Source organism: Oculina patagonica, chromosome 2 (genome assembly GCF_052425735.1).
Source record: "Oculina patagonica isolate OP01 chromosome 2, crgOcupat, whole genome shotgun sequence".
In the NCBI taxonomy this organism is placed as follows: Eukaryota; Metazoa; Cnidaria; class Anthozoa; order Scleractinia; family Oculinidae; genus Oculina; species Oculina patagonica.
Window position 1 is genome coordinate 1,682,976 of NC_135759.1, and position 10,997 is coordinate 1,693,972.

General features: G+C 39.8%; 3 protein-coding genes across 3 annotated transcripts in view; 1 reads left to right on the forward strand and 2 right to left on the reverse strand.

Moving 5' to 3' along the window:
- Positions 1-10,997, reverse strand: part of LOC144642575 (uncharacterized) — a 38,479-nt gene that overhangs the window by 5,035 nt on the left and 22,447 nt on the right. The window contains exons 16-23 of the mRNA XM_078501557.1: positions 5,728-5,802; positions 4,887-5,029; positions 4,654-4,768; positions 4,172-4,322; positions 3,630-3,756; positions 1,752-1,809; positions 1,438-1,526; positions 480-600 (exon numbers count right to left, since the gene is read on the reverse strand). Of these exons, the coding sequence (XP_078357683.1) occupies positions 480-600; positions 1,438-1,526; positions 1,752-1,809; positions 3,630-3,756; positions 4,172-4,322; positions 4,654-4,768; positions 4,887-5,029; positions 5,728-5,802 (879 nt within the window). The remainder of the gene's footprint in view (positions 1-479; positions 601-1,437; positions 1,527-1,751; positions 1,810-3,629; positions 3,757-4,171; positions 4,323-4,653; positions 4,769-4,886; positions 5,030-5,727; positions 5,803-10,997) is intronic.
- On the forward strand, positions 6,712-8,753 carry LOC144642585 (uncharacterized). Its single transcript, XM_078501571.1, has one exon. It carries the CDS (start codon positions 7,008-7,010, stop codon positions 8,700-8,702), a length of 1,695 nt encoding a protein of 564 aa, XP_078357697.1. The 5' UTR covers positions 6,712-7,007; the 3' UTR covers positions 8,703-8,753.
- Positions 9,159-10,997, reverse strand: part of LOC144637681 (uncharacterized) — a 3,573-nt gene continuing 1,734 nt past the window's right edge. Inside the window, exons 2-3 of the mRNA XM_078496752.1 lie at positions 10,937-10,997; positions 9,159-10,814 (exon numbers count right to left, since the gene is read on the reverse strand). The exon at positions 10,937-10,997 is cut by the window's right edge and continues 510 nt beyond it. Coding sequence (XP_078352878.1) covers positions 9,159-10,814; positions 10,937-10,997 — 1,717 coding nt within the window. The remainder of the gene's footprint in view (positions 10,815-10,936) is intronic.

Here is a 10,997-nt window from a genome sequence, read left to right on the forward strand (position 1 = left end):
ATTTATTTTTATAGAAAAAGCATCTCGCTACAATTGTGAATAGGAAATGAAGCTGTTACTCCAATCTTTTCGAACGACTTATGGTATTTTATTTAAATTACTGTTGGCTGTCATAAGGGATTGATTTTGCACCTTTGAACTGGGGGAACCAAGCTATCAGAGGCTCCTAGTTGTCTCCAAAGAGAATCCAGAATGTAGACTTATGTTATTTCCCAAAAAAAAAAACATTTTTAATCAATTTTAGAAAATAAGAACCTGTTTTCAAATTTTAGGCTAAAGAGGTTCTTATGAAGAGGGTGTCTAACTGTCAAATTGTAGTCTAACAGGTTCTTAAAAATTAGGTTTTTTACTCGCGAGTTTTAGTACTTTACCCTAAAATACAGGGTAAGATCATTTCAAGTCAGATTTATAAATGTTGTTTAAAGATATTAATATATATACCTAACTTACTACAACCCCATCCAGATCAAACTACAAACCTGTGTAGAGTTTAGCAAAATAAACGCATATCCCACAGCAATGTGAAACTCGATGAAAAATCCCAACAACCACGTGACGCCCAGCAAGGGAAGAAGGGCGACAATGCTTCTCAGGCCTCTCCTGAAAATATAAAAATATGGAAAAGTATGTTACTTCATTACTGTTTAGAAAATTTAAGGGAAAAGAAACAATGAAATTTCTTGAAGTTATATATATTATATGAGATCTCTTTATTCAAGCTGACATTTGGACGACAAGAAAGTTTCAACTTTACACAAGAGAAAATACTCTCTTGCTTTAAATCATTAAAACCACGATAGTACGATTCAAGAGGCTAGGTGACAGTATTTTAGGTAATTCTGTTTATTTTCGTTTATTAAGAGCTCTTACAAGGATGTTTTTTGAGCATTGTAAATGACACTTTCATACAAATTGAGATAACGAAACTTGAAAAAAGTCGGGCTGACGTTTTTCAAGTTAACCCGCCTTTCTGTGTTTGAGTTCGTCTACAGTTTTAAGCCGTTATTGTGATACTTCAGTTAATTCTCTGAACAGTTGGTCAGTGACGAAGTTGCTTAAAATTGCGTGACAAAGCTCCTTTAATAGGAACATCAAAGTATGTTACGAATATCGAAATTGCATATTCCTTATATGAGGTGGAATTAGCAATGACTTTTATCAGAAACTTTTATGTTATGATTATCCTTGTCATAAACAAATTTGTCGCATTGTGACTAGCCAAAAAGAGGAATGTTACAGAAAGTTACGTACCATGGTACTGTACATTAAATTCGACATCACGTAATCAAGCAAAACTGGCACTTACGTTAGGTGAAAAGAAAGCCTTGACAATAAATTGTTTAAACTGCTATGACTACTATGCTGTGTGATGCGTATTTGCGTTACTTTACGTTTTTTAGTTTTATTTGATAAAGCTGATCATTTTCATATCCTTACTTCGTGACTTCCACGTGGTCCTTGCCGTATTTGGTGGCAAGGTTTCCAAAGATCACGCGAAGAAGAATGACAAACAACACCAAATTTGCCTGCAGAAAAAGAAATATACACTTGTTGCTAGTATACGCTTAAAAGTTAACTTATGGAGCAAGCTCAATAGAATTTCCGAAGGGCGTAATGCTTTCGAGTCGACAAATGACAACATTAACGAAAACCAAAGAAATTCATCAATAATCCCCAACCCCTATGTACGGTCATAGGGTTATGACTTTGGATGTATGTCCGTGGGTTGACAAATTATTCACACCACTTACCACAAGTATGGCTAAGATGGGCCCTTTGTAAATCCACAGACTTCCGTTAATCCAGCATCTAGCAGAGAGAATTAAGTTCGGTATGTTCAAGTATGCAGTGACAATTATTGTTTAAAATAATACTATTTAGTATATACTAAAACAGTGGATAGCGTTTTTGGCGCGTTCTGATTGGCAGCCAGTGTAGGTGGCTACTGGTGAATATTAACTTCGCCGCTTCGCGGCGCGGTAAATATCCACCATTAGCCACCTCCAACTTCGGTGAATAGTTCTTAAATATTGGATGAACATGAACATGGACATGGACATGGCATAGCACAGGGGGGGGGGGGGGGGGAAAGAAAGTCGGCACTTTTCTTTGATTACATAGCAGTGCCTGGAAACGGTGCGAGTCTATGTCAATCAAGCCGTTGCCAGGAGAGACGTCAAACCAAGGTTTTGTTTTCTCGGAAAGATTTAAATATCAATGACTGCGTGCGTCTGAAATGCGAATAGTCGCGGTGTTTGCGTTTGATGTTTTACGCCTAATGTCTCACGTCACTGAGAATGTTTTGGCGGCGTGGAATAACAACCGAAAAATTTGTCACGGTTGAAATTTAACAACCAAAAAATGGGAAATAATTCAGAACCATTTGAGTTATTTTTAATTAGTATAATTCAAAAGCCATACTTTTGCCAGACTGGTCACCGTTATCACTGTTCACGGTTGTTTTGATGTCCGGAAGACTTCAAAGGAGCAATCAAAATGCAAACAGCTATTGTGTTTTGTGCACGATCAAGACCAAATCATGCGAATTAAACAATGAACTTTGTCAAGCTATTCACTACACCCTTAGCAACCATTCGATAGCTACTGCGCAATCTCGGTTGCCCGGCACCGCAATGATCACTTTTTGAGTCGTGTAACAAAGGAAGTTTCTTCCCCCCCCCCCCCCCCTGGCATAGCATTACACAATATACCTTATAAATAACATAATATGACGTAACATGACATGATATGATATGAAATGACATGAAATAGGACAACAGAACAGAACAGGAAGGAACATAACATACCATATAAATAACATAACATGACGTAACATGACGTGACATGACATGAAATGACATGAAATGGGACAACAGAACAGAACAGGAAGGAACATAAATAAAAGTAACGTAACATAACATTACATAATATAACATGACATGAAATGACATGAAATGAGACAACAGAACAGGAAGGAACATAAATAAACGTAACGTAACATAACATTATATAATATAACATGACATGACATGACATGAAATGAGACAACAGAACAGAACAGGAAGGACCATAAATTAACGTAACGTAACATAACATTACATAATATAACATGACATGAAATGACATGAAATGAGACAACAGAGAACATAATTTAACGTAACGTAACATAACATTACATAATATAACATGGCATGACATGACATGAAATGAGACAACAGAGAACATAAATTAACGTAACGTAACATAACATTACATAATATAACATGACATGACATGACGTGAAATGAGACAACAGAACAGAACAGGAAGGAACATAAATTAACGTAACGTAACATAACATTACATAATATAACATGACATGACATGAAATGAGACAACAGAACAGAACAGGAAGGAACATAAATTAACGTAACGTAACGTAACGTAACATAACATTACATAATATAACACAACAAACGTATGACACGAATGCCGACAAGCAAGATGCCCCCAACCAAGTACTTAGACAAGGAACGTAGAACGTGCATACTCTAGCACTGATTTTGAAAGAATGTATGTAAACACGTGAAGAGGATTACAACTTGAATAGGATTGGGACTGAAAGGGTCAAGAAACAAGAACAGTCTTACCTGGTTCGCTGTACTTCACCTGTGAAGTTAAATGACCCACATGTGATTTCTTTATACTGAGCTTTTCCCATATCAAAGGTAGCGGGCTTTATAGCTGCTACTAAACCCACTATGGCTGTTGGTATGCCTGCGGGAGACACAAAAATAGTCAAAGGCGGCGAATTTCTCGTATATTCTTCGCACAAAACTTTACCATCAAGAACACTTCGCATTTAATGTTATGAAAGGGAATATAACTCACTTCATCGCGCACGGGAAATACATTTTCCTTATCTTTTCGATTGGGACAGGAAAACAGACAGGGTGTGCTCAAAATGTGTAAGTAAAGATTTCAATAATTATCTAAACTGAATGCTTATGTTTGGCTTGCCAGTTTGGTTCAGTTATCTACTGGGAATTCATTTGAGCATTTAAAAAAACTGACTTTCAATGGTTTAAGTAACTGCTGTAATCTCTATGCTCTACCTCTAACCTCCATAGCCTTCTGGTACGAAAAGGCAAAGAGCCACTCTGAAATTAGTAACAGTTACCTCCATACTTACCCCACCCTACTGCCACGTAAGTTGCATATTGCTTTTTCATTGAGAAAACTTTCACCAATTTCATGTAGAGATTTATTCCTTCTACAAGCATCCACGTAAACACCGCAGTGTGGAAGAAGAACTGAATTACTGTCACAGCGGAACAAAGAGCCTGAAAAACCAAACACAAAGACATTACATGGCAGCATTGGTGCCCTAATTATGCAGTTATGTTGTCATCCGAAATCGGTAATCTAAATAACTATCTACCCTATCATGTTAATTATTTAAGTCAAAAATGTAAACATGCTATTTAGATGTTTGCATAAATTAACGACTGATCCAACTTTGGGATCAATTTAGGTTTCTGGGAAACTGCTCACCTACCCCTCCCCAAACCTAACATTAACCCTTACTTATCGCTTTGGGCAAAATGTTAGGTTTGGGGAGGGGTAGGTGAGCAGTTTCCCAGAAACCTAAATTGATCCCAACTTTGTACTAACCAGATGTTCCTGTCGTGAAGCAAACAAATTTTTGTCCAGAACAAATACAAGATATCCAAGACCAAGGGACAAGAGGAGACTTTTATGTATGAACAGCTTCTCTGACCTTTTTAGCCTGTGTAATTAAATCAAAAAACTTTTTTGATTTTATGACTCGATTCTAACTTGAAGAATGAGACAAAAAGGCAAAATTATCGTTGTGCTTCGCAAATCTCATGTTTCTCTTTTTTTACCTTAATGCTGCAAGTAGTATAAGTGCCAATACAATAGCTGATATAGAAATACAAATTAGCACTAGCTCCATATTGCTTTGAATTTCGTCGTGTTTTAAGGACTCCTTTGGCGTGTCTTGATTGTAAACAAAAACGCCCATTCCCTGAAAGTATAGAGGAAACGTACTTTCTAATGAAGCATGCTATCAAAATAAATGTAAAAATTCACAATATTATGGGCTTATAAGCACGAAGTTTTCAGGTGATAGTTGATGAGATTGAAGGCCAAATCAACTATAGTACAATTCTACCTACATCTTTAACGATTTCCAACTATTTCTCTTCATTGTAAACAAGTATCAAACTTTACGCTTTAGTGAAATCGTACTGAACTGCAGGTCAACTGAAACTTGCCGTTGTGTACATCTCAGTCCATTCAAAAATTTCGAGTTTTAAAATCATGCAAGGGTTCCTTTTATTACCAAAACACGATAGATGACATTCTCCGAATAATAAAAAATTAAACACTTTCTATCATAAATCGTGAGGGAAATCGTCATTTAGAGTCTTTTACTTACTCGTGCTCTAACGTGCAGTAGAATAAGAATAGCTCAGCCAATCAACTGTCAGCATTTGAGTTAGAACACTAGTGGAATTTTACTAATTAAAAATACTATGTACCAAAGAATGGTTTTGAAAATGTAGTGGCGAAATTCTAGAAGCTGTGCACGCAGACTTTGGAGTTTACTTGTAGGCCATTTATTTGAGCTGTCTTTTCTTTCTTTTTTGTTCTTGCAACCACATGGACAGTTTCCCGAAAACAAATGCCGCTAAATATTAACAAGTTTTGAAATGGCTTTACCTCATCATACTTCACACTCGTGCAGTTATTTGCCCTCAGGATGTCCTTTATTTGCTCATTTGTCAGTTCGTTGGTCTTGAACAAAAATATATATGAAAACTAATAAGAAACAAATACATCAACGCCCGATTTAGTTTCACATCTGATTGAATGGTACAAATAAGTTATTCCAGTTAATTGAAGAGACAAAATTAAATTTTATGCAAAGTTACAGTTATCACCGTATGCTTCTCCCATTTAAAACAGCTCGATAAGGTAGAGCATGCCGAAGACATGCCATTATTTTCCCGTCTAAGAAATACCTTTTAAAACTTTTCCTCCTCCACCACCCCCTTTCCTCCTCCTCCTCCTCCTCCTCCTCCTTAACGTTTCCCAAAAATTTTCACTGCGTGTTTTACAGCCTTTGAGTGCGGTAGAGTTTACCAAATTTCGATGATTGCTTTCATTTTACCTAAACGCTCAACTAACTGTTTTGTGACTTGTAATTTATATCTTTGCCCGTTTTTAACTGATTTTAAGTTTTGTAGCATGTTCCGATCTTTTCTTTAGGAACGTTCCTCTAATATAATTTGTTCCTCATATTTGTGTTCCTGTTAACCTTAAGAGGACCAGCTTTTTATAAAGTTAGGAACAAAACGTTCACCCTAAGATAAAACAGGAACATTTCGTTCCGAGTTCCCAAACTGTTGATGGAACATATTGTTCCCAAATTGATAATTTAGGACTGCTTTGTTCCGAGTTCCTATCTGTAAATGGGACGCGTTGTTCCCAAATTGATAATTTAGGACCGTTTTGTTCCGAGTTCCTATCTGTAAATGGGACGCGTTGTTCCCAAATTGATAATTTAGGACCGTTTTGTTCCGAGTTCTTAACTGTGAATGGAACGATTTGTTCCCAAATTGATAATTTAGGACCGTTTTGTTCCGAGTTCCTGTTTGTAAATGGAACGTATTGTTCATAAACTGCTCATTTAGGAACAAATTCAGGACTCTTTGGTTCCGAATTCCTTGCGCTTACTTGACCATTTTGTTCCTAAATTATATTGTCCATTGAAATGAAGAAAAACAATGGGGCGCGCATAGACCTGCTTGGGCAAGCTGAGCACAATCTTGGGTGTCATGAATTTTGCACAATAGTAATGAGGGCAGGCAAGAAGAGGCACGCCTTGCCAAGTTTAAACACGAATGAAGTTCCTTAAGGTGTAATCGGTGCGTCGTATTTTTTTGGAAAAGAAATTCAGTTCTAGGAGATTGTGTTGACCATTTTACCTTGATGATAAAATGAGCAAGAAGTGTAAAATCAATTGGTCAAATATCGATGGAGCATCGCCCAAACCAAAACGGCTTCACCTGGAAAAGAATGAAACCGACCGATTGTATCATTGCCCAATACAAGTGTGTGACCATGATGGCTTTCAAAGCCAAAGAGGGTGCAGAAAACATGTGAATACCAAGCACAGTTGGTTCTTTTACTTTGACGAGAAACCTGATCTGGGAATACTCGCTGCATACGAAAGAGAAGGCGCCAGTGATGTTAAATCGAGTGAAATCACAGTACAAACTGCCAGAGTTTTGCCTTCATTTTCAGTTTCCAGCAAAATTGGCGAATCGTTTGTGAAGTGGTTGACGGGAAGTGGTGGGGGTTGCAAGAAAGATCGTGTAGCCCAGCAGATAGTCAAGAGGTGTTTCAAATTTCTCAAATTTTGCTGCGAAGATGAAGAGGAATTGAGTTTTGAAGTGCTGGATTTTAGCCTGTGTTCGCATAGTTTGTTGTTCAAGTTTATCGACTACTTGCAAGATGAATGCAAACTCGGACACGGTGGCCGATTGGGCTACATTGATGCGATTTCCGAATTAATCGACTTCAGAAAGATAAATGGCGCATCAGACACAGTTCTTCGAAATTTGTCCTCAACGGAGCTGTACCTCAAACGAGCGCGCAAAACCGTGGCAAAGATGATGAGATTGCAGTGGACACAAGATCTAGACATTGAGACTTTGGATGCTAGAGGGCACTGGGCAACCATGGAAGAACTGTTAGAAGTGGTGACATTTCATTTGCCTCGTTACGAAAACACGGTAAAGACTTGCAAAACTATTCCGGGTCAAGTGAATCCTTTGGACCTAACATTTGCCACGAAATTTGTCGCCGTGTATTTATTCATAAAGGTGAAGGGATCTCGCCCTATGACTTATCAGTACTTGACGGTGGACATGGTTAAAACAGCTAAGGCGAACGGAGGATTCATTGACCAGAAAAAGTTCAAAACGGCCAGCAAGTATGGATTTGACTCATTAATTTTGACTGATGCAAGCATGCGGGTGCTGGAAAGCTACATCAATTTTGTAAGGCCATTACTCAAACCCCAGTGCGACTTCGTACTTGTCACTAGAAACGGAGGCCAGCATAGCAAATTGGGCGACGTCATGAGTAAATTGGTGTTCGATGCAATCGGGAAGTATATTCATCCAACGCGCTATCGTCAAATTGTCGAAACGCAAAGCCTCAATCTACTCACAAGCACGGAGCAACAAATTTTGTCAGAAGACCAAAAACACAGTTCTGCCGTTGCAAAAGTTCACTATCAAAAGCAGAGATCGCGCGAAGTTGCTGTGAAAGCTCACGAGTGTCTGCAAAAGCTACAAGGAACGAAAGGCTCAGATTTGGATAAGGAAGTGCACACGAGGTTTAGCGCTACAACTTCAACAATTTCAGAATCGGTCGGAACAACAGAATCAATGAGCGCCTCTCCTGAAAGGGACTCCCCTCCCAAAAAACAATTGCAAATTCAACGAAATCATCGCCGGGTGTTGAAATTCACGGAAGAAGAGGACAATTTTCTCAAGAAAGGTTTAAAAAGATACGGGTTTGGACAGTGGACGGCAATTTTGAGAGATCCCGATTTCAAATTTCAAGACGGAAGAACGGCGGACTCTCTAAAGAAAAGGGCCGGAATGAAAATGTCGCTGGTTTGAAAAAGATACTGGAAAAGTGTGGACACTGACTTTCAATGCAAAGAATGGGTGTAAGCAGAGTTTGTTGTACACAAAAGAGACAAAACTAAATTGCTTTATTGTAAATTCATCTTCCTGTCTCGAGATGACAGCATAACTCGACCCAAAAAGTTATTATTTAATTATGGAATTAGGTAATACACTCTTTGAATATCACTCTTTCTATTCGATTGCCTGAGTTTACAGTGCTTGCAAAAATTACAAACTTTTGTTTATAATCAATTGATATCGGGTGCAGGATTCACATTATTACTGCACGTGTGAATGAACACCAACGCTAATTTCTCTTGCTTTCTTTTTGAATGTAGAATTCTTTAGGAACATTAATACTCACACTATTACATTTGCAAATTTAAACACAGCAATAGAAAAAAAACACTAGCCGCAGATCAGTGTCCGAACAAGAAAACGTTCAATCTACGCTTGCGACTGGAAAATAGCAGTTATTTTCTTTTGCTTCTTTGATTTTGCCTGACTCTGGGCACGCGGTCTCTTTGATGACTTTGCTGGTTTGCACGCCATCACTGGAGACAATGGACAGGGACTTTCAAAGTCGCTGCGCGGGATGTAGGTGGGGGTCTTTGGCGGAATCAGCCAACCGTCTTCTTGGTCGTCTTCGTCTGAGCTCCTGCTTCTGGCAGGCAGATTTGCTGGACGCTGGCTGGGTGGGAAGACTCTAACTGGCAGCGGAGAGAACAGGTCTCTTATCAAATTCACGCAAGAACGGTCTACCAGCTCGTTGCTAAGGCAGAGCCTCTTGCGTTCTGCCAGGGCAGCCGGTAGTTTCAGCGTTCCGTGACGCTCGTGATAACAGCGCAGTTTTTCGCAATTGATTTCCAGGAGACTTTGCATCACTCTTCGTTCTTCTTCGTCTCTTGGATCTTCCATTCTTTCGCTTTGCTCAGCCATTTCCTTCTCCATAGTTAAAAGCCACGGCTTCCCAAATGCTGTACTGATCTTTTCCTGTTCCTGATCTTCTTGGAAGGCAGCGAGGTCCCTTCGAATCGGTGTGGGCAACGGCTCGTTATGGTCGTGCGGGAGCAACGACACGTGCTCCACGGACACTCCCCTCGTTTGTAAGAAGTGTTGCCTCTTCTTATAGCACGTTTCTTCAACCCTTTTCTGCCTTTCCTTTTCAGAGAGATGGCTTTCTAACATGTGGCTCAGTTGACGGTGACGTAGAGAGCCAGGTGAGCATTGTGCCAGCCTAGCTTTCAAGGTCGTCAGGGTGTCGTCTTCATCGGAATTGCCGACATCTTCAATGGCGTCCCCTTCAAAGCTTTCTTCTCGGGATTGCGGTTCTGCCAGAAGGCCGCCACTCTGTTCTCGACTACATTCGCCCTGAGCGGTTTCGTCGACTTCTTCGTCTATTAAAGAAACGCTCAAAATGTTGCGCAACTCCTCCTCAGGCATACCACTTTCGTGCACAGTGGGCATTGTACTGGCCTGACTGCTCGGGCTGTCTCCTACGATATTGTGCGCCCACACAATGCAATCCATAGCATGTTTCCTCAGCCACTTGTTTGCTTCTGGTTCGACACGAGGAAGACTCTTGAAGTGGAACTTGCGCAGGCGTTTGTCCATAGCTTCATTGTGAGCTGCACCAAAATCCATTTCCACCTGGCAAGTTATGTACATGGTCGCAGTGCAATGGAAACCTTGAGCCTTTTTCCACTTCGCGTCGTGCGACGTGAAGCCCCCTTGACATATGATTTTCCAGTCATCTATGTCGAGCAGTGTGGCAAATGCCTCGTCGAGGAAGATAACCTCTGTCAGGTTGTCGATCATGGCCTTGTTGAAACTCTTTTGCTTCGTGACGCGAGCAATTCGGCTTAGGGGAATGATCTGAAAAACAGGTGAAAAGAGGCTGGTCTTTCCGCTGTCAGCTGAGCCAATGGCACACAGCACAGGCTGTTTGTGTTCTTTGGGACGGAACAACGCCAGGAAATCTGCACAGAACTGCCGAATTTCATCTTCTGTTAGGCTGTTCCTTAGGATTGCCTCAAAATATCTTGGCTCCGGGTCCTTGAGTCGGTCGTAGTCCACAAACGCGCGTGGAGTTGTGAGACCCTTCTGTTGAAACGAGCCAAAACAAAAGCACATCAGACAGTGCTACAGATCGTAAAGATTTGGTTTGAAAATTTGATTGTATCTTCTTAATTAAATGTTAAAACAGTCCAGTGTATTCTTCTCACCTGAGATTCTGAGATAATCCCTTGGACAAACGACCCAGAGGAAAAGCTCCAAAACCACCCG